Source organism: Strongylocentrotus purpuratus, unplaced genomic scaffold (genome assembly GCF_000002235.5).
Source record: "Strongylocentrotus purpuratus isolate Spur 01 unplaced genomic scaffold, Spur_5.0 spur5_scaffold_9, whole genome shotgun sequence".
Taxonomy (NCBI): domain Eukaryota; kingdom Metazoa; phylum Echinodermata; class Echinoidea; order Camarodonta; family Strongylocentrotidae; genus Strongylocentrotus; species Strongylocentrotus purpuratus.
The window spans coordinates 3001509-3029113 of record NW_022145615.1 but is presented as its reverse complement, the minus strand read 5'-3'; the positions used below and the strand labels follow the sequence as shown (position 1 = coordinate 3029113).

Below are 27605 nucleotides of genomic sequence, written 5' to 3'. Positions count from 1 at the left end.
CTATACAAATATCTCAAATGATTCGTATTCCCTTTTCAGTAGGCCACGCTAATGATGACGGCAGCCGCAATCCCTTTTTACGTTTCCGTCTCGGTTAAACAAAATAATGGCTGAAGATTCTGATCCAAAATTATACATTCGTGAAATGAAAATAGGGCTGCAACATGAATCTTGCAATCAATACGCCTGAGGTGTTTCTCTTTAAAAAGGGTACATTTGGAATAACGATTTCTTTTTTCTCCTTCTTTTGTCCTTCGCCTCCCGCCACTCTCCATTTTCTTTTGTAGTTTCAAGATTCCATGAATTATATCGATACATATATCTTATGCTTTCTTGATAAGATGGGAATTTAAAGAGCAAACGTTCTTCCTCTCATTTAGTCTCATGAGAGAATATGAACACCTCATCCTAAGGCTATTTCTACAAAAGGATACAAAACATAATGCTTCCTGACAGACCGGTTCTTTATCCACTGTTACGCTTTAGCATCTAAATAACGGAATTCCGAGGAAGAATTTGGAAGTCAGTAAGGATTGGCTTTCAAGGTTTGTCAAGCTGTGTTTGTCCATTTAAAGTTAATGTAAAAATAAGACAGTTTGTCCACTTCCTTAAATCAGAGCATCTATCATGTTTGCAGGAACGTGCTCCGTGTTAGACAATTATTCTACTATGTTTACTGTTTCAGTCCCGAATGTTCCAGGGGGAATAAATGTCGTGTTCTTTGTCGGCTGTATTCTCACCGAACAAAGAATTTCATTTTTAAAAGATAGATCAGCCGTCAGCATCGGTTCGGCAATACATTCCCACGTCATCTTTTGTTTTGTACTACATCAACTGTTGCTGCCCCGATTTCTTCATGGGAAGAATGACATTCTGTATTTATTGTCGGTTTTCTATATTTATCATATATATATATATATAATATCATATTCCAATATTGTTCTTTTTGCTCAAATCTTGTGAATCTTGTCACAGCTCAAATGATGTTATGTAAGTTATTGACGCTCGTTCCCTGTCTATAATGTGTATTCCCTTAATACTTCCCTTTCTTCCTCAATTATTCTTGATGTTCTTACATATCTTATTGTAGGACCTCATTGGCAAACCCGACACAAGCTTATGCGTAATGGGATTTAGGCCTTCTTCCGTGTGTTACGATGCTCTACAAAGTTATTCTTGTCATGATGTATACATGGTATAATCTGATTATTCTTCAAACATGACAATCACGTATTACGTAGTCTGAACATGCTTTCAATGGGACATACATTGTAATCTAAGTTGCCTTCAAGATGATGTTTCGAAAATAGCTGCGATCGCGTTCTCTATTGATAGCTGTTGGGTATTTTCCCGACATTTTCGGGAAGGTAGCCGAACGCATTATTAAACTAGTATGTGAGATATTTAGATGGACTTACGTTCATGATGAATCCTGTCATCCGGCACATGAAATCACCAAGAGGCCAGTCAATCGTGTTGATGGCGTAGACGACGCCAGTCGGCACCGCACAGATGATGAGGAGGGCGATGTCAGTCACGGCCAGGTTCAGCACGAAATAGTTGGTGACGGTACGCATGTCACGGTGCTTGAGGATGATAAAGATCACGATGGAATTTCCAAAGATACCAATGACGACAAAAAGGGTCAAGACGAAGACGGATAGGACGTTGGTGTGACGACCATCGTATTCGGTTCCGTTGCCGGTGAAGTTGTCGAAACTGCTGTCGTACTCCATGATGACCACGTCAGAATATTTTCGATGTGATAAGAAGTGAGTATTATTCTTTTAAATGATGTTCATTCTGTTCTCACGGTAGCAGTAAAGTATTTCTCTGTTTCTCCGAAGTTCCGACAGCCACCTTGCTAAATGCTCGAACTTTTTTTTTTATTTCTGAACACACTGCTTGAGTTTGTTTATAACATTTGAAGTCCGTTAACATTGAACTTCAATCCACAAACTAACACAGCTTTAGCAACACGAAGCTAAGACAGCCGACAAAATGATGCATCTCTGTCAGTCCATGAGATCCGAATCCTCACTCTTTGATGATCCAAACTTTCTTGCACGAATCAGCTAATTCGTTTTGTCTTGTTCCCATGATCTAATCCTCTGTGTCAAAATTTATCAAAATGAACTATGTAGATGACGTCACAGAGAATCATGAATTTAACCGAATTTCATGAACCTCTGTATTGGAAGCGTTCTGAAAAAGATGAAAATTACACACAGTCTTAATACACGTCAATCCTTATGACCATACCCCAACAATGCTAATGTATAATTCATTCAATCTTCTATATACAAACGTCACATATGACGTGGGAATAATGAGCTTATCTGTTCGCTCTGGAATAGATTTATTAACTATTTAGTGCATTATGATTAATTCAGTATTGTCAAGGTTTATAAAGGTTAATGTTTTTTCCGTTATCTTACCTAACCTGAGTAGGGCACATTCTGCTTTCAATCTACGAATAACAAATTGTCTGTCGTAAAACAACAACTCTAATTACTTAACTATTGTTAATTGGCATTGAACAGTGCTCCAAGATGACTTTTACGTTAAATATCATTACACGCAAAATGTGAATACATATGTAATTAGCATGCTTACAGTCGGGGAAGGATCCATCGTGACTGTAACCTATTGAGGGATCAAGTGATTACTCTATATCAGAATACATTTGTCGGCGATATCGTAATTGGTCCTTTTCTCGTTGTGAAAGATTGTAAACATTATCTATTGATTGATTAAAATGTCGGATATATAGCTCATGTTCAATAACCAAGAGGACATTAAATACAATTACAAAATAGTAAATAGTAATTAGTTAGCAGTAAGTGGTGATAGTACATGATAAACAGTGTACATTGTACAATAATTGATGTAAAATAGTAAATGGCAAAGTGAAAACAGGATTAATAGAACCAGATAATACATGTATATAAGTAAACACAAATATACCTCAAAGGCTAGGCATAATCTTAAAATATATGATACATACGTGACGTGTAAACATAGATGGAATATACAAGATTTTTGTATAAACCCCATCTGAGATGTAAGACGATACTTACCAGCCTACTGTTGCACTCGACAGAGATTAAAAATGAAGAGCAAAGTTTTGGTCACTGATCACCAGCACGAGCATCCCCTTCTCACCGCGGTTTTGGCGGGAAATGAAAACATTAGCTACCTGCGTTCCACGCTTCGATCAAACTCAGACGATCGACGTTGGATCGGTTGTCTGAAGCTATTGATTAGTCCGTATGGAGTGCGTGTCGTGAAGGTCTTAAAACCGCGAAACATTGAGCGACAGGAACATACGTTTCGATGGCAATGGCTACAGATGAAACAGAACAACTTCATCCCACGTGCGTCAAGGTATCGTGTCTCATCCGCTCAGATCGAGATCCATTTCATCAGAGATCACAAGATTTAATATGAATATTATATCGCATCGCTGATCCTTGTCAGTGTTCTATTCCGTCCATTGCAATCACGTGTCTGTGGTTTGCCTGAAGACGAATCGTCCCCGTTTCTGCATCAGAGGGAAAATAGCAAAATAAAAAAAATAGGATGAATATGAATGATTGCATACTTCTAAGAATTGCGTACAGCAGTTAGAATCTACCCCCTTTCCACTCATAAAAGTAGACACACATTTATCATTAATACAGTTTCCCTGAGGCTTCAACGTTTTATTGTCACAACCATTTTAATATTCTCAGACAGGGAGACGAGAACTCAAAAAGCTCCCATCAATTTGTCATCGGATCCACAATTTTGTCGGTAGTGATTACATTTGTCTTCAGCACACGAACATTGGGAGTGTGCATCTTGAAGGTTTAGAATTAATTGATGAAAGCTAAAAGAAAAAGAAAGGAACTAATATCGATATTTCATTACCCAAAAAGACTTTCATTCAAGGGATTATATTTTATCATGCATATCGACCAAATTACATGTATCTCTTTGTTGGCGATGTATAGGTGAACGAAAAAGCTTTTGAAACTAACTACTTCAACTACTTCTCAATATAAATCCTAAATATTGCAGTATTTTGTATGAAAGTTTGATACATTCTTTTGTATGTGGCAGAATATTGCACGACAGTCGGGCGCATTACGAGTTAATGAACAAACGGACAAATACCTTCTTCATGACAAGAATATGAATATTGATGCCATGTAATATATCTCGTCCAACTCTGAATTTTGCAGTATGTACACTCCTCTGTTTAATTAACACGATTAGAGTGATGTTGACTTTAAAAACAGGGGTACGTAAACAAATCATTTCAATTTGAACAAGTAAATCATATCATATCATACTCATATTTCATAAGCCTCATACAAATGACGTCATGCATTAGAAGTGATTTTTAATGTCAAACGTGCAAACGCTCGAAAATACACATGGTATGTGAGAATATCGAAAGATTGGGTTTAATATATACATGCATACTAAATACGATGTTGGCTTAACCTATATCGCATCGTATGGACTAAACTCTCGATTGAGTTTGCGTGTTCTGCTGTGTGTCAACACATAAAGCCATTTGAAGATTGAAGTATATATTTTTACTCTGTGTGCGCACCTGATGTGTGTCCACACGGGTGTGTTTAAGAGTGCGCAAGGATGCGTGTGTGTGTGTGCGTGCGTGTGTGTGTCTGTGTGCGTGCGTGTGCGTGTGTGTGTGTGTGTGTGGGGGGTGCTTGTGTAAAATAGTCACGTGTGAAACAAGTCAGAAAGAACTATGATCCCTAGCTTTCTACGGATATTAATATCCAATCAGCTTTCTTATTCTTCCTTAAAGAGTCAATGATTCTTTTCGTCATACATCAAAGGAAAATGTCACAAAAAGAGAAGATGATCAATATTGAGGAAATATGAAGCTATGTAACAACTTAACAGTGCCATATCTATCTGCATTTGGAAAAAGTATTATACGATATTCAGAATGAAACATTGCAATCGTTGCAGAAAAGTATCATTTAAAACTCTAACAAAGTTGGCAAAAACGTATGACAATAATGTTATATGTCAGAGGTTAAATGGGTGAGCGAACTGCATCAACTCCTGAAGCTTAGTATATCGACTGATTTACAATTTGTCAGAAGGCAATGAATAAAGTGATGCTATTATAAGGTTCCCAAGAACATTCAATATTCTGATCCCGGCATATCAACCTTTAGTTCCCACTGAAAAATTAATTTCTTCAACGCTTTGTCACGATCACACGTCTATCTTAATGTGTGAGTGCATTGATTTCCAAATATGAGAACAGGCCCAAGCCCGCGTGGTCTTACTTCTAGGGGTATGTAGCTAAAATGCAAAATGCCGTTCTAGCTGGAGGAACGTTATAGATTGGATCTGAATAAGTACATGATTAAACGTGTGCTTCCGGCACTGTAAGAGAAAAAGGAAGCTAATGGAATTTTCATCGGTTTGGCGATGCGATGGCCCTTGGTCACTTACTTTACATTATGTTTTTATTAGAAAATAACCCCGAATCTAATGTGTTTTTATTCACAACATTTGGGTAACGCATATCCACGTATCCAACGAATTTGATGGAGCCAGTTAAGCGAAAGAGAAATCGGTCCTAAGAACTTTGAGATGAATCGACTTTCAGCTATTTTTACAGCTTTGTCTTCTTCCTGTATTTCTCATGTACGCGTTTCGAGCGATTTCTTGTACAATTTTAAACTCACAAATGTCATGACCTTCTAGCAATTTATTGTTATATTGAATAGTTTATAAGCTTCAAGCTTAATTTTAAGTGTATTATGGCACTGTGATTTGGTTGTTCCAGTCTAGGACACGATACGGCATTGTACCACGGCATTATACCATGATTTTCAAAGATAATCAAGGAAACTATGAGCTGTCGCGGACTAGCGGATGCTTCATCGGTCCAACAACTTTAGGCAAGACATTGATCGCCATTTCCACTATCCACCAAGGATATTATGGGTACCTGTAAAAATAGTTGAGATGGAGTGTGGCTGCTTTCCCCCATTAACATATGTAGCGATGCATATGCTAATGGTAGGAATGGAGATGGTGCACAGGTTGTGCACAGGCTTAAGTCCATTGACATCAGGTAATAATAATAACATTGTATAGGCCTTGGAAGTATTTATGCAATGCGCTGTATGAAATCAATGTTTTTATATTATTATTGTCAGAGAATACGATTGCAAAACGCTTTATTCTGATTCATTTCAGTTCAAACATCCTGGGTCACTTTGAACAATCATGATGGTTATGATTATACTTATGATTTTTTTTTTCTTCAAAAGTATATCACTATTTCAAGAGATATGAAACGTCAATGCAATATGAAAATGGAATCATGGAAAGGCTCAATGTACGCCTTATGTAGAAGTTATAGAGATCATCACGGTCACCCCGCAGGTATTGATTTTCTCTTTCCATGAAAGCATATATGCGAATTGATAGGTTTGTGACCCTTGGCTGTTCAACACAGAAACCAGAATGATCTGAGTAAGTAATTCACGGTCATGCTTCCTTTCTCAGCTTTGAAATAAATGGGTTCGCGCTCAAGGAGCCCTCGACCCTCTTCGAATTGATAAGAGAATCTCGAGGCTAGGGACGACAGTAATCCTGACGTGTAATTGATGTTTCTGTTTAAGGGCATGACACATTAGATCATCCCATGTGTTTTAAGGAAACACGTCTGAATGAAAAGGGGCGATCTTATGGGATGTCATTGATTGCAGTTTATAATCAAATGCGTCTCCTCTAACCTTTTGCATTTAGTTATATATTACGTGTAATACTTAATATGCCTGTTCTGCGAGTATGGGGTGTAACGATCGCCAAAGGCACACCTTGGTTGCAGGCACGCCACTTTAGACTGAACCTTACCTTTGGCAAACTGCAAACTGTCGATATTAGTTTATTGTAATGGATCAGCGAAATGTATATAAAATAGGTCCGGGCCAGACGTGACCTTGAAAACAGTAGTCATCGGACATTTCGATCATCGATTATCAAATATCCAGGGAAGATATGAAGTTATGAAAGAAAAGAACATGAATTGAGCAAGGTCAATTAGCCCGTGCACACACGTTTCAAGGTCATCGAATCTCATTATAATTCCATTCACCTACATTTTCTAACTTTGGAGGTGTCAAAGACTTTAATCTTTTATTTTTTTATAATAAATAATAATTACGATTATAATAATGATAATACCGTTTTCTTATACAACGCTGTTTCATGAACTGACCAAAGCGCTAAGAGTATAATTATTACCCCACTCCCTTTCGATTTAATTACTGTTCTGCACAATAAAATGCACATCCTCCACTCCCTGGGAGTATTTCAGCTAGGAGCCTCTTTACGGACGCGCACATGATTAACCAACTACAATGACGATCATACACATTTAACACCTGGGTGGAGGGAAGCAATCTAGATAAAATGCCTTGCTCAAGAAACATAAGTGCCGTGCCAGAGCTCGAATCCACGACCTTTGTATTTCTAGCCAAGTAATTAGTTCTTTCGACTACGCTACCACTTTTCAATCATATAACTTAAAATCCCAATGAAATATTAAAATAATTGCATAAAATGTATGACCTTAGTCGGGAAGTATGCTACAGTCACTATTTCTGCAATGATCGAGCTTCATGTTGCAACCCTATCTTTTTCTCTTCCTCTGACTCTCGAAATCCGTTTCGAATAACATGTTATTTTCGCAAATAAGAATTACAACTCAACGGTAAAATGACTTTACGGTAAGTTGCATTTACGTCAGGGTAATATGATACCTCCTTTTCAGTCATTCCTAGCCTTTATTGCTGGTGCTTTCGATGGTCCTTGTATTTCAAAACATTTCTGATGTGAAGCATCGGTCCTAGAGGCTTTCAATCGAACTCTTCAGAATTTAAACACGATTTCATTACGTCAGGATAATTTGTTTGAGGATGCTTTGTTCAATTGTTCACATTGCGAAAGAGAATATTCCCGCTACCTATGTAACACATTATGCTGACGTTGATATCGTGTCATCAATCTGAATTTTCAGTAATTAATCCAAAAAAATACTCCTTTAATCGCGAGCTTCGGTTACATAAACCTTCAAAATAATGGAAGTGAAATTTGAACTATCAAGCTGTAGCAATAATGTCTGTCTTTTTAAATATAATATGATTTCAATAATACTACACTCATTGAGCTTGATCTTCATGTTGTTAGAGAACAATCATGTGCGAAAGAGTATCCAATGATATCACCCAATTGATGGTTATTTTCCAGTGTACTGTATTGGTTGTTTGTGTTCTTGAGACGTAATATCCATTCTGATGGATGGTCATATCACATTAATTATATTCAGACATCAATCATGTAATATCCCAAATCTACTGCTATATTGAAAAGTAGATAACATTTGATGATTATGGTGCTTTGTAAAGATGACATTCGTCATTTTGGAAGGAAATGAAATCATTTGAAATGGAAGAATGGTTTGGAAAACCCTGAATGTCAGCGAGAGAGCTGGATAAGACTGCCAAAACATATTTGTGACTTTGACGCTTAGACGAAAGCCAACTTTGATTCAAATTTGATTAAGATTTTCGATGCAAAGGCCATGAAGATGAATCGCGATCAAACAAAGAAAACGAAACAATGATAGAGGTCATGCCTTGTTTTAATAAGCAATGTTTGACAAAGGCAGAAGGGAGTTACATGAATTGTAACTTTAATCATGTTAATGGGATTTTATAAATATAACAACTCTTCTCTATCTTGCGTTGTTATGCAATACATTCTAATATAAGATGGAGCTTTTGCATTTGTTCGGTTTGATGGTTTGTTTTACCTGACTGCTACGAAAAAAGGTAGGCAACCAGCTAGAGACGGCTCTAAATCCTCTCCTACCACCATGTCTGATTATGGTGTGTCCGTGTATTTATATTTTAGATATATCGACTGGTATGAGAGGCCTGGCTGTTTTATAGGCTCAAGGGGAAGTGCACATCCTGCCAAGTTCCCAAGGCGCGCCTAGGTGGGCGGCGGCTCTCCGAGGGGTCAGTATAGAAACAGCTATGTCTCGAATATTAAAGCAGTCGATATGTCTTTTACATGCCGAATCGACACAAACATCTACCAAGAATTCTTACTTTCTCCTTTTCTTGAGTAAAGATTGGTTAAAACATTAAGGCCCGGTCACACAGAGGGGACGCATGGGGGACGCACGGGGGACGCACGGCCAGCGCATTGAAAATTTGCTATTTTGGCCAGTGCGTTGTCGTTAGCTAGGTGTGCGTCATCATTCGTTACTCGTTCGTCGAGCGCGCTGGACAAACGCTGGACCAACGCTATGCATTCGTCGTCATTCGCTGTGTGCGTCGGGATTTTTTTTAGCATGCTCCAAAGTGTGCGCGGAGCTCGGCGCATGAATGTACACGCCAAAGGCACGTCAGACATGCGCGGAGCGCGCTAGGCCAACGCCAGACATACGTGGATCACACGCCCTGTATACGCGCAGCGCGCTAGCAACACGCTATGCATTCGGTGTCAGCTCGCTAGATTCTTCCAAATTCTGACAAAAGTCGAAATTCCGATGTTCAATGGGCCAGCCATGTGCCCCCCCCCCCCCATGCATCCCCTCTGTGTGACCGGGCCTTTACAGAAAATCTGAGACACTGTCTGTTGATCTTCGCTGTAAAAATGACTGAATGTTACAATCATTTGGGAACCGCAGACAAAAAGCACTGTATGGTACCCGCGCTCGCACAAAGAAAATTTTAACACGTAAACCATTGAGGTTCCCAGCAAAATACGAGATCAGTTAAAAAGTATGGCGTATTTCTATTAACCCTAAAAACGCCGGGCTATTTGAGGTCTTAGTATGGCCGGGGGGCCATTATGCCCCCCCCCCCCCAAGATCTCGGCCGCGAAGCGGCCGATCGCCGCGACAATTTGCACGCATGTCAAGTAAAGTGTATAGAATAATATGATAATTTCAAATTTTTTTGAAAAATTCACTCATTTGCATATTTATGGTAATTTATGCAAATAAAGTCATAAAAATCACATTTTTACCCATAAATCATATATTATTCATATTCAAGCATTCTTTTTCACAACATATATTCATTAGACCATTCTGAATAATAATACAAGAAGAAAATTTGGAAGAGCCAGCTTATTCCTTGTTTTGATAATTTCTTATGTATTTCAATGTTTTTTTAACTTATGTATTTCATTGTTTTTGTTGTTTTATTTCATTTCTTACTACAATTCAACTATTATGACTCCCAAAACAACCACCTAAACTTTAAACAAGACCCAATAACCTATGTTTGATCTGTTTTTTAGGAAAAATGACTTTTCCATATGTTTTGTACACAAATCACGAAAATGAGCGATTTTCGGGCTGACATGCAAAGACAAAAGGTCATGTGACCTTGTAACCGTAGGTCCGATTTTCAAAAAAAAATATTTTAAAAGTTGCGCAAGACTCGAAAGAAAAAAGTCAGCGAGCGGCGGGGCGCCATCCATATGCGTTCCCGAGCAATCAGAAAAATCGTGGAGGGGGGGGGGCATAATGCCCCCCGGCCTTATTAGGGTTAAAGGAAGCCTTACAAATTGTAAGTAGCTTTAATACACGATGTTCCAAACAAAACATGGGGATTTTGTGTCATTTATGATAAATCAACTACATTCATGATATGGCTACTATATATATATGTAGCGTTGACGAATCATTGCTGTTACTATACCCGAATGCCATGACTTTTTTAATGTCTTAAATATAAACAGAGATTATAATTGAATGCGTTGTGAAAATGACGGAAAATGAAAGATACATTGTTTTACATTTTATATCAACAGAATATCGAAGTGTATTCGTTATATTTTCATTTTCGCATATAAATATGAAAGCTGATGCATCCGATATGTCATGTTAATAACAGAAAATTGATGGCCAGTATTAAAGTCTTTAGAGCTGAGCTACTTTGATAACTTCGCAAACGATCCTTTAAGTACAAAGTTTGAATTTAAAAGGTTTTTTTTCCAATGACGAGTGCCGATGGAAGTTGTTATTATAGCGACCTACTTTGAAGGCATCAGTCTCTGTCAGATTATTTAAACAGAGATAGGTTAAGTGAATCTACCTATAAAGCTGCGCTCCAGATACCCGAGAGGCGAGGACCTATGATATAAGTTCAATATGACATTTAATTTGGATATCAGGATGCAGAGTATAATTTAAATGTAAATCCTTTTGAAATTGGTATTCATATTGACGGTTTAGGCTGATCAAGCGCAAGTCTATATCAAGCAAAAGGGAGAGGCAACGAAAGAGAGGTACTAAAACCGTATTTTACCTTATTATCTCTTGATGCATGATGTTTTTCTTAAATTATAATGCATAATCATTCTCTAATTTTGTCAAGCTTGCTAGGATTGCTCCATATTAAAAAGGCGGATATTGCTTCTATTTCTGGAATGAAGTCAGAACTTCGAGGTCAATTTCTCGAAATTTAGCTTCTAATGTAAACTTATGACGTATATATTTAAAACTACGGTGTCTTCTTGAACTGTGAAGGGTAAAAAAGGAAAATAGTTTGCAGGTATGAACAGTCTCAGTCTACCCTATGATTTGATATAATTACTATTTCAATTTCAAATGCACTTCATATGCCTGGAGTACGACACACATTTTGCGTCATTCAAAAGTTGTTATTCAATATAAATTAACCCTTAAAAAATGAACTCTTTTGACAGTTTTAAAGACCAGATGTATGATGGAAGTAATAGTCATGCTCCAATATATTCCCAAGTGAAAGTAGAGAAATAAATGTGGCCTGACCTGCTATAAATCATCGGATTGATCGCGTCTTAAATTTGGACAAATTGATTTAAGGTTGGACGGTTAACATTTATAAAAGCATGATAAATCATCTCTCGGGGGACAGATACAAATATTCTGAATAGTGATTATCGAGACAAACTCCGGTTTCGTAAGTTTGACAAGACAGTGGCAAGAGGTAACATGTTTCCATGCGTTTTAAAATTGATGTTTCTCTCTCTCTCTCTCTCTCTCTCTTTCTCCTTCTCTCTCCTATTTTTTCTATTGTCAGTTTCAACTGAATACAAAAGTATGATCAAATTCAAAGGTATATAATATTGGAACTAATTGTATTGTATCCGTGATTTTGTTTGATAAATTAGATTACTGTACGTTATGGTGCTCTCACATTTAAGCAATGTGTGTGTGCGTTAAGTATGACTCTCCTAGCACAAGTCTCATGAATTGAAACAGACTGATTTGGGTGCAATTGACAATCAAGCGAGACAAAAATCTATATATTTTTTCAAATATATTTACTACTCCAACTTTCTTCGATTCGACCGTTTCTTTTCAAACATCTATGTTCTACCAATTTTTGGGGGATTCGGGTTCGTTAAAAAAAAAAAAAAAAAAAAAAAAAAAATTGGGAACAACTCCCCCCCCCCCCCCTGCAGAAACAGCCAATGCCTGTCTCATCCCCTGCGCTAACAACTAATATTTCCTATTTTATTTATGTTTGTCCCAAGTATCGACTTATAAAAAAAAAAAAATCTCTCGCTCTCTCTCTCTTTGTGACCCCTTGTCTGGCGAGAGGAGACAGAGTTTATTTTCACCCGAATGATGTACTGCTTGGATAAATGGATTCATCGTGACATTCATGAATGAAATCTAAACTCATCATTCAAACACAAAATCGAAATGGTGACATATTTATCCCTAGCACATCCTCCTGAGATCCAGGGTGCATGAGCTCAATTTCATTCCATTTCGTTTCATATTAACACAGAATCAGCTGGCTCACCATAGGGTTAATACCAGGTAAAACAATTGTTGCATGCTATCGGATTACTTTCTGCATCAGTGTAAACCTAATTATTTTCATCTCTAGCAAGGCGATTTACCTGAAAGCATGTTCGATAATGTATTACTAATTATCTGTTGTTATGTTTGTTTTTGTTTTTTTTTCTTGGGGTTTTTCATGGAATTAAAATAGAAAACTGCTAAATTGAGGTGAATACTTTAGGCCCACGCGTTGCGACTGTTTCCTGTTAACACGGGGCGTTACTTTAAGAAAAAAGAATCCTCAATTTTCACAGTCTTTAACTTCTTGTGCTTGGCGGAAGGGTGCGAACTATTATTCTTTCTTCAACTTTTAGAAGTCTTTAGTTTTAAATCTTGAAGGGATAACAAACAAAAATTAGTTAAAACGTAAGGATAGAAATGGGTTGCGCAGATGTGGTCAAAAGACGCTTTACGTTCTGGAATGCGTTATTCTAGAAATGTACATCTGTTCTCCACATTCGATGAATTCTGGCAGGCATACGACAATTCGTAACCCCTAGAGCTAAAAGGACATTATAGTTATATAGCCATTGAAAATACATAGTAAAAGTGTCGTTTTGGTAGAAAGCTGACAAATTACAAACTTGATAATAGGCACAGTTGTTTGTCAGACAGGAGTACCTTTTCACAATTCCTTCCAGCAACAATCATCAATCTTGTTGGTAATTCCCCTCACGCCCATGATTTTGAAGGGGATTTCCTCTCCCAAAGCTCACTGGACAGGTGCATAATGATATCTTAAATAGATGTGCTTTATTACATGACATATTGGTTTATGTCAGAATAAGAACCAACATAAGCTGGATCTTGAAAGCCGATTAGATATATAGATTACTCCAGAAAGATAAGCTCACAAATTGCTCAAATAGTCATTGAGCTTCGATTCGTTTTCGCTAAAATCTAATGTTTAAGTTTAGTGAGACTATGCGATTTGAGAAAATATATCGGAGTTGTGACTTCAGCTATGGTTGGTTGGGAGTTTCAATTGCACTTATTTTTGTATAGATAAAACCGATACGAAACAGATTTAATATGGAAGTGTAATCACAACGCAGACATGGGTATGAGTTTTTGGGCGCACTAATTGCCCAGTTGTTCTATATTTCACCAGAACCAATAATATGCGCGTATGACATCGCACCCCCTCTATAACAAGGCAACACGTTATATTCCGTCTTATCCTGACTGGTGGATCCTGTCAAGTACCGACGTAGAAGCAGGTTTTATACTTAATCAGCTAAACCCAGCATCCTCAGTAAGTCATGCTCGACAAAGATTAAAAATCTTAGACTTATGTCTAACTTCTTGTGGTAAAAAATCGACTGGGCTTAATTCAAGCGTCTGGTTTAAAATTAAGATGAACACTTGGCCCAAATGTGTGGGGTATTTGGACTTGAGCCCTCTCTTTACAAAATCCCGGGCCCGCCTCGAACCAAAACGTCTCAAATTCGATATCTCCTGGGGTCTTTTATTAAATCAGTCTGAGAATAAATTAAGGTATTCACAACCCTGAATAAACGTGATTATCATTGCTTTCTAAAAATCTATCGCGAAAGTAAAAATATATTTTAACGCATTTTTTGCATTAAAGAGAAAGTTTGATCATGTCAAATGTCGATCCTCTTTATACCTGGAAACATTCATTATTTTGTCTATCTAGAAGCAGGGCAGATTGGGCTTACACAACGTTCTTGACTCATTTCGTCACATTTTAAAAGGAGCAGTGATCATTGATGAATTCAAAGTATTTTCTTGACAGCAAGCCTCTTCAATGTAAATTGTTTGGGACATAAGGTGGATCTCAGCATGCATTGCGCAAGCTCATTTATTCTATTAACCTAGTTCTCCACGCATCCCACGAAACAAAATCCATGCTGGGTAAGTTTATTAAATGTACTTTGATAAATTTTGGCGGGAACTCGTTACTTGTGCTAAGAGCAATCCATCAACTGGACGGAAGGTAGATGCCATTAACATTCCGTAGTATCTAAGTTAAGTACAATAATGACTACCAAAGCAACGAAAAAACACTCAGGCAAGATGCGCCGTTGGCAGTTACCTTATTTCGTACTCCCGTTCCCCTCTTGCTCTCTCTCTTCTCTCTCTCTCTCTCTTCCCCCTTTCTCTCTCTCTGATCCTCAAGTCATCTACTTGTCATTATTTTATTGATTCTAATAATACGTTAAGAATAAAAAGAAAATAATGTTCTTTGCCTCGCTGCACATTTTAAAATGTTTTCGATTGATTTTTTTTGTTAAAGACTGTTCTCGGTCTAGTTGCATTTGATCGACGTTCGTATTGATCTATTGTCGTTCTTAAGTATGTATGCGAGAAAAAAAGTTGTCAGTTTATAAGAAACAAATGTCGAATGATGTGTGATATGAAAGGTGTATGTATTTTTTGTATTTTTTTTTATGTAACGCCAGACACAATCATTTACATACGCATTCAAACGGCCAAATAGCTTCTTTTTTTTTAAAATTACGTCCTATATTGAATTGGTCTGCCGAAATAGCATTTATATGTATATAGCATTTTGTCGATTTCAAAGATAAAAATTGTTTGAGGAAAATCATATTTTAAATGAATATATTGATAATGTAACATGTGAATTAATTCAGTTGTGTCGTAGTCGATTGGTTAAAAAAACCTGACTGGAAATGTGGAGGTCGTGGTTTCGAGCCCCAGCGCGGCGCGAGCTAGTGCAGTGGCGTTTAATTAGCTAAATTATCTCTCACAAGTAAAATTGTTTCCAAACCTACAATTCACATATACACTGTTGGATTCTATTCCAGTGAATGATAATCATAATAACGCAAGGGTGTGAATTTCTGAAGGTGAACAGCGTACTTAAAGGAGACAATACATTTGTCCAGCCTGACAGACACCCCAAACTTATGTAATTTCCAAATATATCCAAAACTTATTAAAGAAAACTGATCGGGAAGGAATTCTAGATGCACCTGGACATAATCTTTCACCAATCCATGACTTCGATCAACTTTTTCTTATAAATTCCTAAAATGGAAAGTGAGGCATTCATAGTTGTAGAATGAAATAAATATGTGTAAATGGTAAAGGATGGCGCATATTCGGAAATGTACAAATGGATAGAAGACCAGCCGCCAAATGAAAAATCTGTGTTAGTAAACTATATTGGAGGCTCCTGACACATAATTGGCATATACACTGTCTTTCCACTACCCCTTTCTTCCCCTTCTCTCTCTGTCTCTCTCTCTCTCTCTCTCTTTCACTCCCCCCTCTCTCTCTCTCTCCCTCTCTCTATTTCTCATTATCTTGTCCTCTCTTACACACTAGATTTCTCTCTATATTTCTTCTTTCTCTCTTTCAATATTTTTTTTCTCGATTCTGGTGTTTTCTTGGAGGCGTTAAAAAAGCTTTCACACTTTCATTTATTCATTTGGGGTGATCGATCGATGCCCCTCCTTCAAATGTTCACCTGCTGTAATTTAAATTCATTGTAACACACGAATACCGCCGGCATGGTGCACGGTACTTTGAACATTATACTGAAATACAAAAATAGGTTTTTATTGCTGATGTAATAAGCTATTGCCATTAACAAGGTACTGGTTATACGCATGGCATTACCACGATCGGAAACAATTGTAGTTGTCAAGGCCTAGAGAAATTTAGCGATATTACTAATTCATAGGCATACTAATTACCTTGCAATAATATAGTTCCTCTTACAGCCTTTCAAATTGCACATCAGTGACTTGTATATTACCTTTGTTAATGTTATTACCATTCTTTGATTTATCTAATCGTCTTTTTTCTAACTTTACTCATACTTTCAGAGGAAAAAGTGCTAGGTTTTTGTTTAAAGATTTTTTAAAGTATGAAACCACTCTTCTCATCTAAACTATATAGGAAAACTACCAGTCTAAACGCACACGTCACCTGACACCAAAGCTGCCTTACCGTTTATATCTCTTCCCTAGTAAATTCGCTCGTCGTCCGAAGGCAAAGTATATCGAAATACGAGGAAAAGTAGAAGGCTTGCCGGGAGTGACGTATCTCCTTATGTGCATTATAAAGTTTCAAAGCTGTTCCTTTAAATGCGCATAATCTACATTGCAATCTTGGAAACGAGAGTTCTGTCTCTTGGAAAGGTAGCAGAGATAATCCAATACATGGCCCACGTGATTATCTAATTGTATTAGTTTCTAAACCCTATCCCGTGATCCTTTTACAATGAACATTTCCCTGCCAAAGAAATCACTTTTGTAATCAACGTCTAAATAACGTGGTTAGAAAGGATGTAGTCCCTTTTTTTCATCGGAGGAGGCTTTTAACGTTTTCGGTATCGCAATAATGTGGTCCTAGAAAGATGTCCTTTGTAGTTAGTGTCAACCATTTGAAATCCATTACAGTCACATATCCATTTGCATGATGGGTGGGGGATGGGGTGGGGGCCGGAGGAGGGGTGTGAATGAATGGATGGTCGGAAGGTTTGTGTGTTAGATACACATCTAACCCATACGTACTGGGTATGTTTTGGAATAACTGCTCTTTACTTTTGAGAGAAAAAGAGAGGGGTGTTGAACAAAACAAATATAAACACAATTGTAAATTTTAGACACCAAGATCGGCACGAAATCAGATTTTAGGCGAGATCTTTTTGGAGAAAAAAATGTGTATGCTAATCCGTCCACTAGTTCCAAGGCACCCCTTGCGCCATTTCAGCAAAACAGTCATATCGTTAGTACCCTAGACGTGTTAGAGCGAACAAAGGAAACTTATCGAGGTCCGAGAGGGCCCGGAGCACATTAGTTACACTTACAAGTAGCTGGCGCACGGAAAATATATTTCTGATGTATTACTTTACTCCAAAAGTGTTGCCAAGATCTATATATGTGAAAAACAAGAAACCATGCATAAACGTAAGACGCTGTTACACTAGCTTCATCTCGACCTGGATGAACACGCAAAAGAGACACACTCCGATCTACATTATCTTACTGAGCATGGATGGCTAAATTGAATAGAGTATATAAAAAGCAAACAGTGGTCTCCACACAGTGATAAGACCCTACCGCATCATTAGAAAATATGTAATCAAAGCTGAAGACACAGAAGATTATCCCAAATAGCGAAATGATTACTTGATATTGTGCGAGATTCGCAATGCATCTTACTTACGAGAACTATCAGAGAACTCAGTGCACCAGTGGAACGATGATAGAAATTGAACCATAGACGCTGGCAGGGAGAACAAAATACATGAGAAAATAATCAGGGCTATCAATTTTCAAAAACTCATCCACAAATCGGCACTGGCTTATCACCTTAGAACTCGAAGCGAGAGGATTCGCGTGATGAACAGGGAGGGTACGAACACCATAGCACCTGAGCGTGACATGAAGTGACGACATTCAGAGGGGGCGTTTGGATAAGTTAAAAAACATGGACCTTTGGGAAAACAGACCAAAAAAGAGCTTCCAAACAGGTGCATTCTATGTGAGGGTGTTGACATTGGTGATCACGACCCAGCAAGCAGGGAGTCAGCGACGATTTTCCCGCTACTATGTTAAAGTATATCCCCAAACATCGATACATCAAGGATGAGCAAAACAGATCTAGAACCCCCGACCAAAGGCAATAGAATAAACGTAAAAAGCCCCCTCTTCGTCATTATTTTGTACGATGTGGTACGTTTTATACTGCAAATGTCAAGTTTAGCTGATAGTTAGCCCGCGCGCACTAGGAAATAATTGTCGAATAGATGGAAAAGAACGCTGTCTTTCCTTCTTAAACCTTGTTCGTATAATCTGAACGAGCCTTTAAAAATGGGGTGATGGAAATCACGTTTTAAACAGTCGCGACTGCAGCCTATGGCACAGGAAGTTCAATGCCAGGTATTGATAACGAGACCTTGGCGGCGTAATCTCTTCAGCCTTGGGTTTTAGTTTGTCCTTTACAAGCAATAGCTTCTGTTCTATAGGCCCACGTACAAACCAATTTCCTGCCAATACGTTTTAGATCACTCTTTATCAAGACTTTGTATATTTCGTTGATGAAGATGCATTTATGTTATCTCTAAATGTCAAATATACTTCCCACTTCTGAATTTCCCACTTCTAAACGTTTTAATTGTCTCGATTTCTTTTATCATACCCAGCTGCACAGCAGCATTTTCAGGTAAAAATCCAGGTTAAATGTTGGATTTGAGTGCATGTATTTACCCTTTTTTTCTTCTTTATTTTCCTTCCCCTGGTTCTATATAAATGTACACGAAGCGGCATTTTACCTCCTTTTTGTAGGAGGAGGGGAAGTTTTTTTTATAGTTTTTTTTAATTATTTTATTTTGTCAATGTTTATTGTTCTTGATTTCACAGTGATTCATAAATTGTTTACCTCATCATTTCATTGTTACCATTTTCGTAAAGTCACATGGATTGGAGATGAAAACCTTCGGGTTGCAGTTATTTAGTTAATCTTTTTACTTTCCTGGCGTCCACGTGACTCTATTCCAAATGAACTCTTGTTTTGTATTCAAGGATTTTCTTTGTTTTTGCCGAATTAATAAAAATAATTAAACAAATAATTGTCAAGTCCGCAAAGCATGGGTCAGGTGTGTTTTTTTATTTTCCTTTTCACTGTCATCGCGGACGGTAAATCATATGTCATTTTATAAGCTTTTTTCAATTATGTGATATCTCAATGTAAGAAAATTAACAAGTTTGATCAATCTTTCGAAATAAAAGACATAGCGCTTTTGTTGATCTTCTTAAAGGCATGGCTTAAAGATATCTAAATTCGGCTTTAAAAGATATACAAAAAAATTTCGAGTTTTATGACAAAGAAATCCTTGAAGCGACTAATCGCACGTTTATTACTAATAATCACTAATATTGAACAGAAATATGTAGTGAAAGTGCTAATTGATTAATTTAATATCAAATGGCAAGGAATACACTTTTTAAAGTGAGACCAGATATTGGTGATGATATTGATTCATCAAAGTCTTGATGTGATAAAAATGCTTGATGTGATGAAAAGGCTTCAAGTTTTTGACAACCATCGGGGCTTCTCAACCTTCTGTATACGAGTTTAAAGAAAAACATCGTCATAATTGACACATTAGCAAAATGTCATTACATTGACTTAGAATTTATCGCCTCATCTAATTGTTAAACATTTCCATATGGCGTACCAGTATTGGAAAGCAAAATAAAATGAAAACACTCCGGGAGATGTGCATTATATATTGGAGTCTATTTAAAATAAGTATATAATTCTATTTGCAACCATAAGCAAAATATTAGGAAAAACGTACAAAAGCAAAATCTATTGTGTCTAATGGAGACGGATAACACGTGTTTTTTAATGTCGTTTGTACCATGAGAATCAGATAATAATTGATATTCTACAGTTCAACAGTATGAATCTTTTTGAAAAACTCGATGAAAATATTACACTTGCACTATTTTGATAACGCCATGATTAATAATAATTTGAATAGGTAACAAAAAGAGTACGCTTGCCTCGCTAATAGTATAGGCTACATACATGTGAATTTCACTTAATAATATTTCTTCTGCTTGGATTGAGCCACATAATGCAGAGACGGCCAATGCAGCCATAGAAGTGACTTCCTGCACATCTATCGATTCATTCACTCGTTTGCACCTGAATGCTCATTTTGTCTTCGTCTTTTCTCTTTCAGGGTTCGTCCTTTTACTTTCCTTCTGTCGTTCACATCACATCTTACAAATTGCAATATCAAAGTTCCAAGAGAACCGAAATGCACAAAGTGTGCATTTAGGTAGAACAAATTCAGAGTTTATGACAAATTGTCGGAGAGCAATATTGACTTTTTCCCATTTTCCCTCACTGTGTTTAGTGAAAAGCCCTTAGGTCGTGGGCGGTGGATGATGAATGCTGGAAAACTATGATGTTCTCAAATGCTTAACAGACATCGGATAATTTAGTTTAACCCTTCCAATATCATTGTAATGCGATTTTCGGCGTATTGTATATTTTCGTCAAATTTGAACGCGGTGAGAAAAACAGGTCGAACCCATTTACGTCTGCCCTGCTTGCTTCTTCATTATAATTTCACGTTTGAGATACACTTTACCCAACGGTGGGCTAGAATTTGACAATAAAGATGCGTTTTTCTTCTTATAAATGTTGGGTACATATTTTTTCGCAAATGTTTTACCCCATTTGTTGGAGAATATAAAAGTAATCGTGAGTGTATCACATTTTTTTTTTTTTTAGTCAGTCAAATTCACTCGCAATTTTATAGAGATTAACGATCAAGATAAATTTCCATGAAATCCAGATCAACTCGAACTTACTTTAGCGGCTGTCGCTTTTCAAAACTGATTAAAAGGTTTTTCATACTACACACTCAAGAGCGGGGCAAATAATTCAGGGCTCTTTGAAATGGGGCACTTGAATAGGACCTGATCGAGTATCATTCCAAGGCAGGTGAAAAAGCCGTGGACATATCTTCAGGCACAAGTTCAGGTCAAAAGCTTCACAGCTGTCCTTCGCTCAAACTCCTCTTCACGTAATCGGGTTTTATAATACTGCAATAAAAAGGGAGGAAATCGACTTTGCTTTTTCCATCTTGCCCTATTTGTCAAGTTTTCCAATAAAAAGCTGAATAATTTATATCAACCTGAACAATCGGTCGTGACCTAGATATTCCAGCAGAAAATTACGAGGTTAATATTTTGAATATTAATCAGTTTGATGAAGCACTTCAATGACGTCATGAAAGACTTTTCAAATGGAAAATAGTTGTATATGCTCTATAAAATTAAATACAAAAATGTTTCTTAGAATTAATATTACAAAAATCTAATCTAAACCGAAGGAGAAGTTTATCTCATAATTACTTAAGAGCACTTGCTCAAATGATAACGTTAAAGATATTAAAAACTGAAAGCAAAAGTAAAAAGATGCATTATCTACACTAAAAGTGATACCTCGATAATCAATCTGAAGTTAATATGCCGAAAAAGTGAAAATGTTGAAATATTGTGTTAGAAAAGATTATCTTGTAAAATTTAATTCATTACTTACCAACAGTCGTCTGGTAAAATGAAATGTAAAAACCTTTCTGATGTACCAATATAATGAGAAGACGAAATCAATCGTACCTTGGAATAAACATTCCAGTCCAGTTTGAGGTACACCTTACTCTCAGCTCAAAACACCTGGTTAAAGTCCTTATTTAGGAGAACAATTTTTTTTTTAACTCTCAGGTTTAACAGTGATGCTTAAAGTTAGCACCGCAAGATGTATAACACACGACAGCATAATCCAACAGTCAGCTACTGGCGTTCACAGAAAATCAGCCAAATTACCGCCAGAAATCTAATTAAAGATATTTAATCGCTGTATTAATATTACATTGGCCGTAACACGTCAGGATCGTATGGCTGTCTGACTGTTAAAACTCTTCTCACTTGCTTTTCTCCGAGTTGATATTCTGCCCGCATTACAATTTACAGACGATATACAAAGTGATAGCTCTGTGCACGCGCGCCGAAATTGCCATGATGCTCTACGAATCGACATGAGTAAGTCTGTTTAAATTGGGTGAGCGGATGGGCACAAACACACGCACACGCTCCCCCTCTCTCGCACGCGCGCGCATAACATCCCACACCCACACCTGTTGCCACCTAAAGTGAACTCGACTCGCGCGCATATATCGACACACAATAGTCATGATAGTGAACGCTCCGAAGCTGATACAGGTCATTAAAAAAAAAACCTGCTTCATCAGGCTTGGAAATTTAAAGGAGAGTTACAACATTTTATTGTATAGTAATACCGTGATAAATTAGTTTTTCGTCACATATAAATTGTAGAACCACTTATGTAGCTGTAGTAAATCATTCAATTGAGTGAATACGCCACGTTTTTTCTCTCAGTATCTAGTTGTGTATAGACATTAATTTAAAATTATATATATATATATATATATATATATATGTACTGATATTAATTTTGATTTAACACATTTTCGAAAATCGTAAAAAAGATGTTATTTGTACCCGATGTAAAATGATGTTTTCGTTCATAAAGAAAAGAGTTTCAACATTGTACGTATTCATTTATCTATCGATTTATTTCACGGGGTTACAGTATTGAGTCTGCCATGGGGATCTGAAAAGGCAATGTAAGTTTATAGCCTACTCTTTAAAAAAATAATATTCAACAACCATACTTCATAAAGGATTGATTGTCATATTGGAAAGTATAGTCCTAACTCATAGTTAACCGATACAGTTTAATGAAAGACATTTGGTTATCATCAATATTTTCTCATTGATATTCAACGCTTCATAAGACTACCGGAATAAAAACTCGAAATAACAGAAATATATCCTTCGAAATGCGTCTTAATAAAAAAAAGTTTCCGTCGGAAAGTGGAGAGCACCTACCACTACAGTAATACCCGTAAAATAATTTGAGCGCTATTTTTATATATATATATATTATAACTACATATACAGGAGCAGCTGTAGTACTCCAAACAAAGCAATTGGCCGGCTGTTGACAGAGGCAGTAACAATTTATCACTTTTACAATAATTGTAATGGATTATTTAAAAGTACACAATCATTTACCTGTTAAGTATAGGATCCCTTTACTGTAGTATGGTTGTCCCGTTGTTACTTCCGGTCGTCATTAATAAACTGTAGAATAGATTAGGAGTAAGAACAGCTTTACATTAGGTTCAATCAAAAATGTAAGCAAAGCAATAAGTAGTTTATAGCATGGTTCTCTACAATGGGATTATCTGTTAACTTCTAAGTTTTGTACACGATCGTGTATGAGTAGTTGATGAATGCATTAAATCCATTATTTTTCCTAGATATACGAATGCTGTTTATAATGCTTTTATGAGTTAACCTTGAATTATGTTTCTTATATAGCTGAAGAAAGAACGGATCTATTGGTCAGGTCTAGTGCAGTACCAAAAATCTTCGCCACAGAAACACATACTCAATCACGATTTGCTCTTCCAGGGAAAATGCCTTTTTGTGCCTCTTTCATCCCCGTGTACTCACGCAGATAGCAGAGATTATTGTAGCCCTTGCCACTCTAAAGATAAATCAGGAATCTCATTTAAATAACCTCATTCTAGACTTTTACTAAACATTCAAACCAAATCGTAGCAAAACAAAATTCTAGATACTAGAAAACTCCTTGATACTTTGAAATATCCGAGTGCTTATGTTCTTAAATGGTTACTTCAAGATGAGCCAAAAGACTAATAAATTTCAATCAATTGGAGGCTTTCGATGAAAACGTATGTAAGTAGACAGGATTTACCGACTTGCGATAAAGATTGGTCATCTTAACCAAGACATCGTATGCGACCTTGCATTTAATACACCACGTGTGCTGAATATCAAATTTATAATTTGCAAGTAACGGAAGACAAGCAATACATTGGAGATGCATCTTGGATATATTACTTTTCGTATCTTTCATTCCAGTTTGCAATCCTTAAGCGGTCGATTGCATGGATGCCGCCAGGCTTCTTAAGCTGATATAATTCCATCTCAATGGGGCTTGAGATTTCTTTAAAGATCCTAATGGTTGTTACATGGCTTAAAACTATACGGAGAATCAGTGAAGGCAAGATCGATTTTTAAAAAGTAAGAAAAGACAGGTGAAAATTGAAGCTCATCCTTTGAAAATTGAAGATCATCATTATCCACAGGCTAATTTTTCCCGAGAAAGAAGATATTGATGCTCTGATTCTACTCAATGAGGTAATATCCAATACCCCATCACGGAAAATAAAATCGGTTTGCAAAATGAAACTGGGAGATCGAAAGGGATAAAGATCGTAATATACAAAAATGTGTAAAATATCAGAAAATATTTTGAGAATAATCTTTCATAATGAAGACACCATTTCTGGTCTTCTCAATGTTTCTTTGTTCATCCCCTCAGGATAAAGAATTCTTCATTTTGAGCAAGATTAGATATTTTGTTTTAGCTGAATAATAGCACGACCTTAACATTTCAGTTTTATAAGTAATACCAATCAATTCATTCGGCAGTTAATTGACGTTTGATTGATTTAAATCATTGTGATCTTTAACCTAGATACATTTTTTTTTCTTGGGGATTACAACGATATGAATAACATCAATTCATTGACCTGGTAACTGATTGATGTTTTAATTATCCTTGTGCATGTGTCATATGCACCCTTTATATGTTGTTAGATATCCATTTGGGGTACAGTCATGCAGTCTATTTTAGGATTCATAATATTTTGAAGATATGAGGTATTAAGTCCTAAGCACACAATGAGATATGTATTTAAAGATATATATCAAGTCTATGGTTACTAAAAGGCTTATGGTATGGTATCAGACGGACGATTTTTTACATAACCATTCGTGAAATATGTTCCAATACGTGAAAGACGTGAAAAACGCCATAACGCCTGCCAATAAACCAAGTCATGTTGAGATTAAGATCGATAGACTTGGTTGGTTTGAAGAAGGGGACTCCTAAATGAGACTCGTCTATGGTCGGTCGACATATTGCTTTTCTTCAATCTTCAAGGATAAGGGAATGCAAATAGCCAGAGGAATCCGTGATGAATCCTACTCGCAAAATTACAAACATTACAGAATGCTGCTGCTCGTGTCGTGACCCTCTCCAACAAGCACAGTCACATTACACCAGTTCGAAAATCAATCTATCGGTGGCCCGTAGAAGAACGTGTTGTTTTCAATATTCCTTTGTTATTATTTCACTGTATTCATGGCTCTGCTCCGCAATACAACATTGGCTTGATCAAGCATTACATCCCCTCAAGACAGCTACGTTCTCAAAACTCTGGCTTACTTGTTACTCCAAGGGTTAACACAAAGTAGGGGAACGAACCTTCGCTCATGCTGGGCCGTCATTATGGATTACTCTCCCTCAATAGTCTAAAAATAGCAGTTCTGGTGATGTGTTAAAACATAATCGTAATGAATATCTGTTTAACTCAGCCTATAATTGATTACCATTACCTTTCATGACCGTACTTCTCCTATTGTACTTTTGTTTATTTATCATGTATTTCATCTTTTGCACAAGATGCGCCTTGAACATTTGATTGTCAAGTGGATTTGGCGCCTTACAAATTTTATGAATTATTATTAATAACATTATAGTAAACCACTGTCGATGACTCCTTATGAGAAGACGAACAAAATAAGATTATCTTAGTAGATGGAAAAGAGCATCATCATCAGTGCATACAATTATGGTCCTACCTAACCATATTGAGAAACTATAATTATACTTTAATACCAATAATCAGTTTGTGTGGTAAAGGCATGCATTTGCTGTTAATTTGAAAAAGAACACATGGTTTTTCTCAGAGAACCTATGAAATAAATAAAACCAATTATGAAGTGCACATATGTCCATTGTTTTGTAAACTTTGAAGATGAACTGAATTTGACAGATATGAATATGTTCACATCTACCCCTGATTTTCATACTAATTTCCTTTTTCAGAAATATCTGTATACACTACAGGGTAATGGGAATTTCTATGAAATATGTATTATATTTACATTTTTTAGAGCAACTTAGTGAGTTTCGCTCGTTCATATATTAAAACAAACAAAACTTCATATCAGTTTTCATTCGAGACAACAAAATGCATGCCATTTGTGTTTTTTCTGATATAAAATGACTCTATGAACGAAAACATCATTTTACATCGGGGATAAATAACATCTTCTTTACGAATCAAAATCTCTGCAACATCATTTTCAATAAGAGATACGTGAAATAATGGACAAGACATTCGATGTATTCTTCTTATGAAATGATTGCATGAATGATATCTCATATTCTTATATTATTCATTTCGGTACGAGCCAACATATAAGAATATGATGTATCGATCAATACGTCCTTTCTTTAATTTCTCTTGTATAATCATAATAGGCCCGTTCACACATGTCAATTTAGTGCGCATTGGATCGCGATGCAAAGATTAATTTTTGTTGGGGAGGCGACCATTCACACAAAGGGAGAATACTCGCTCGACGGCAAGAATGTCCGTACTGTGCATGCATGAATCCCGACGAAGGATGCGCGCTTGGAATGCTGAGATAAGATAAATTTTTGATTTTTGATTCTCATTACCATTCACATACATCGCCCGGCAAACTATTGCGATTATTCTTTAAAAAAAACGCAAGACTACCTGCGAATTGGATCGCGATGCGAATCGATTTTTAGGTCTCACTTTTTTTCTGTAGGTTTGAACGCCCCTGATATGAAGGATAATTAAATTATATCGCGTTCAGCTGCCGTATGCCATCATAACAATCAATTTAGGGGAAATCCCTTTTTCCTGCAAGAGAGAAAATGTAGGACAATCTCAGAAAGATTGAATAGCCTTCCCCTTGCAACCGGACGCAAACAGGTGATTTCATCCCTCCAGGGAATTTCATGAAAAAAATTAGTTTAGTCTTGTATTTTCATTTTATCCTCATGCCTTTATCTTTCTTGAAGAAAAAAAAATAGTTTAGTCTCGTATTTTCCTTTTATCCTCAAGCCTTAATATTTTAAGGTTTCTCTTTGATAACAGAAAGGCACCTTATATAATGGCCATATAGTCTCAACACGGTGCTGTTTCTTTCCGTAAATGGTATGGCGTCCATAATATGTTCTG

At 36.7% G+C, this 27605-nt stretch overlaps 1 protein-coding gene across 3 annotated transcripts; it reads right to left on the bottom strand.

Annotated features, from left to right (window-relative positions):
- Nucleotides 1-959: 959 nt before the first annotated feature.
- LOC592055 (kiSS-1 receptor) lies at nucleotides 960-23615 on the bottom strand. 3 transcript variants are annotated; one of them, XM_030977261.1, is made up of 3 exons: nucleotides 23524-23615; nucleotides 3081-3544; nucleotides 960-2205 (listed from the first exon to the last, which is right to left on the bottom strand). In XM_030977261.1, exon 3 carries the CDS (start codon nucleotides 1734-1736, stop codon nucleotides 1389-1391), a length of 348 nt encoding a protein of 115 aa, XP_030833121.1. In that variant the 5' UTR covers nucleotides 1737-2205; nucleotides 3081-3544; nucleotides 23524-23615; the 3' UTR covers nucleotides 960-1388. The 3 variants fall into 3 exon arrangements, with proteins under 3 accessions (XP_030833121.1, XP_030833123.1, XP_030833122.1); XM_030977263.1 differs by having other exon boundaries at nucleotides 960-2111; XM_030977262.1 differs by lacking the exon at nucleotides 23524-23615 and adding an exon at nucleotides 21968-22435.
- Between the last annotated feature and the right edge of the window lie 3990 nt (nucleotides 23616-27605).